The sequence below is a fragment of the Macrosteles quadrilineatus genome, unplaced genomic scaffold (genome assembly GCF_028750875.1).
Source record: "Macrosteles quadrilineatus isolate MER2022 unplaced genomic scaffold, UCM_ALF_1.0 Scaffold_3__2_contigs__length_128488019, whole genome shotgun sequence".
NCBI classification, from domain to species: Eukaryota; Metazoa; Arthropoda; class Insecta; order Hemiptera; family Cicadellidae; genus Macrosteles; species Macrosteles quadrilineatus.
Window position 1 is genome coordinate 124803437 of NW_026542596.1, and position 3777 is coordinate 124807213.

A 3777-nucleotide genomic window follows, 5' to 3' on the forward strand; every position below is an offset into this window, starting at 1 on the left:
AGTATCAGAAGGTTTTGGGCAGGCCTACCCATTTTAACAGTTTTACAGTTACCAAATATAATATTTGTTTAGTGGTATAAAAATAATAATTGTACCTCTGTTTTGCCTAATGCATTAAGGTTAGGTTAAGTTGGGCTTATGTTCAACAGAGATTGGCAGATTGTATATCAAATTGGTTTGGTTGATAAAGAAAAGAAACTTAACCCATTCTTTTAACCATGTAATTTGGAATAGATACATTGCTTTGTAGATTCATTGAGAAGACTTTCACTGTGTATCTTGTGATAATTGTGACCGCAATATCTTTTATAATGTGGAAACTACTTCCCCACATATCAAAAAACCTATTGTGCCGTAATAGTGTCTTCAAAGTTCCTCAAATTAGGCTGTTTTTGTCAGAATCTTATAAACTGGATAATGTGTGGAAGGAAAGATTGCAATCCCCTATTCTCAAAAGAATCAATGTGAGTGATATGTTTTATGAACTGGATAACCAATTTCAACATTTTGCTTATGCTAGTGCTTTGGATATCGATCTTTTTGTAAATGCTGTAAACGATGATTCCTATTTTGATGAAATAGAGGATGTCCTCTATAAGTTGAGATTGAGTCCAGAGGCAGTTAATATGTTGCCCTCAACTCATCATGCTATTGTTCGATTGTACATGGAATGGAATAAAACTCAGGATTTGATGAGAGTCCTCGATGACAGACTCAACTATGGTGTATTTCCAGATGACTATTGTAGTTTGTTCATGATTGACTCTTTTGTCAAAGCTCAGAATTTCAGGGACGCTGCCAAAGTTAGTATTTTAGGCATGCTACAGGAAGAGATTTCAAATCCATTGTTAAAGTATTATTCACTGTATTCTTGTCACAAGTATTTGGAAAACCCTATTCCGTGGAAAGATGCTGAGGATGGACAGAAAGGGGAGGAGGAAGAGGATGAAGACGAAGTTGTTAAGGTTAGAGTTAGGTTTCTTCGTAATCCCTATTTCGACGACAACTTTGATCTTGTAGAACCTCATCACTTGATAGGGAAGACAATGACGTATATTGGATCAGGTATAGACAGTTGTGTTGGAAAAACTTACAAACTTCTTGGCTTGATCTTGCATGAAAAGTTTGATGAAGCAACCAGTTACATTACTGCACTCTCATCGTCAAAAGAATCAGATTTAGTTTACGAGGAAGGGCTAGCCCTGGCAAATAGGATATTAGAAGAGAAATCCAAAACTGAAAGTAAAGATGAATCATTTAAAGCATCTGTTAATAGATTGAAAGAGATTTTGAATACGTCTTTTACCGACACTCAAGTCAATAAAAGAAACCTCTTGGAAGAGTTGGAGTCAACAATCAAGGAACTTACTTCAAAGCATGAAAAAGTAGAGATTGATAAACAATTGGACGTAAGTTAAACTTTTTACTGTATAAAAATAATTAGGCTAACCATAGTATTTTAAATTATTTTATAGCCTACATTATTATATTATATAACTAGGCCTACTCTATATGTACTCTATATATGGATGTAAAGTAATAATATTGCTCACAAATATTAAAGGATTATGGCAATAACATTTTATTATTTTTTTCTGCTAGCCTACCTTACAAACTCTTAACTTTTAAGTAAACCAGAAGGGAGCTGAGTTTGTAAACAGCCTCTTCTTTACCTGGAATTCAATACTGAGACCTTGGCCTAAGTAAATTTTTTTTTAATTTTACCGGTATAGGGTTGCTTAGGTAAATCAAGTCAAAATCTAACACCCGTGTTGTGTTCTTTAATCTGCACTCACTAGCCTACTATTTTATCTGGTTCCATCCTCCATGCGACGATTAGTCTCGCTACAGTAGCCAATAAGTATTTAAGAGAAAATTGATGCCCTCACCAAGTATGAATCACCCCTATTAATCTGCTTCCATGTGACAGGTGTGTAACTTACATGCAGAAAAGTGTTTATACAAAAAGCAATTATACCCTAAGTGTCTCAAGAAGTTCACAGAAAAGCCGTACCCTACACATTTGCATGATGAGGACGAGAATATTATTTTTTTAATTTATTACACAGCCTAATTAAGTTGCGGATGCATAAAAATTGGTATGATTAAGATTACCAGGGTTATCGTTGTCTTTAGTTAGCTGGTCGTAGAGATGTCCCTAAATTGATAGTCTCATCGTTCAGGTACACCTCGAACCGCACTTAACTTTGGTTACTCCCTCAAACCAAACTGATCCAGTGAATGACTGAAGCCATCATGCAAAACATTTTCACTATTGCACGAATGCTTACAACCACCACCCAACTGTCCTACGCTCATTTTCTAGGTTCAAATACTTTTCTCAATTCTTCTGGCAATAGATTTCAATAGAACACCTCAAACCTCAGAAATCTAATCACAAAACACGATTCAGAGACTGCTTGGAGGGAGCATAGATTTCCCTAAACATAGTTAGTCAGACCAGTATTTAAAGAACATGGCACTTGGATTGATGCATTAAGTGTTGCATGGACAACCTTTATCAATCCACATCATAACATTGGAAATTGTAAATTAAACTTGTTAAACTGTTGAATACAATAAGTTATTTAATTTTTCCCACCTAATTCACAGCATAGATCTCAGTCATTATGCTAGCAAGGTAGTTAGCTGGAAAAGGCAGTGGACTTTATAACTGTTGAAGGTTCAGAGTTCTAGTAGTTTCTTTTTAGAACTTGGCCATTGGCATTTATTTTATAGAAGAGGTTGTCCAAGAAAGAGGTTCGTTTTATAGAAAACTCAACTAAAAATATGTAATGTACAGACTTCTCTATATTCACCCCAAGCTGTATACATCATGTGATTGGAATTTCTTCCATTTGTTTTGATTTTTGTTGTTATTTTGTCACCAGCATAGTAACCCATAAGGCCCGTGTCCACTTTTTTGAGTTTTGAATTCATTTTTGTGCTTATTTTGAGTCAATTTGAATTTATTAAAGGAATTCTGCTCATCTAGGCCTACATGAAAATATCTTTATTATGCATAAGTTTTCCCTGCAATGCACATGAACTGAGAAAAGAGGTTTTAAAGAAACATACTTGCCTATTAATATATAGATAGGCCTTTAGATAAAAATTTTGTTTGCCCCTAGGGTTGCTCACAGGGTTGTCAAGATCATCAGATTAGTTTCTATGCAACTTGGGTATAAATTTTCTCCAAAGTATCGCTACTCAATAGTATGTATTGTTACTTAGGTCATAGAAGAGTTTTCCGTAGTATCAAAGTTGACTCCATTTTGTTATTAAATGATAAATTTCATTATCAGTATCAACTTACCCACCAAAATTATTTGTATTTTTTAGGCCTATAAAGAGTGGGAGAGACTAAGAGAAAGGCTGTTAATAGAACAAGTTGAAAAAATAAACAGGGAAAAACAACTAGCAGAGGTGCAACGGCAAAAGCAGCTCTTGCAAGAGAAAGAGGAGGAGCTTTTCTTTTTTGAAAATGAACCTAAGTTGGACTTAATTATTGAAGAGAAAGAAAAGAAAAGAGCTGAAGAGGAAGAGAGAAACCAGAAGATCAAAGAAGCTCTGCAGCCTCCGAAGAAAATTGAAAAATGGAACAAGCCAATACCCCCAGAACCAACAATTGAAGATTATTTTGACGACAATATCCCTCTGAAGTTAGTGAAAACAAAATAGTTTAGTACTGTGTAGGCCTATATCTTTTGTACTGAAAAGTAGGTATCTTTTTAAGCAAAACTGTAAATAAATAAATTAAATTTGCTTGACTATTAA

At 34.6% G+C, this 3777-nt stretch overlaps 1 protein-coding gene across 1 annotated transcript; it reads left to right on the plus strand.

The window, feature by feature from the left end:
- On the plus strand, positions 1-3777 carry LOC128990811 (28S ribosomal protein S27, mitochondrial-like). The gene is made up of 2 exons (XM_054413399.1): positions 1-1409; positions 3343-3777. Exons 1-2 carry the CDS (start codon positions 312-314, stop codon positions 3679-3681), a joined length of 1437 nt encoding a protein of 478 aa, XP_054269374.1. The 5' UTR covers positions 1-311; the 3' UTR covers positions 3682-3777.

Bases quoted from the DNA above. Each gene is read 5' to 3' on its own strand.
- LOC128990811 (XM_054413399.1), top strand. From the start codon at position 312: ATGTGGAAACTACTTCCCCACATATCAAAAAACCTATTGTGCCGTAAT. The intron at 1,410-3,342 runs GTAAGTTAAACT...TGTATTTTTTAG, and splicing joins AGATTGATAAACAATTGGAC to GCCTATAAAGAGTGGGAGAG.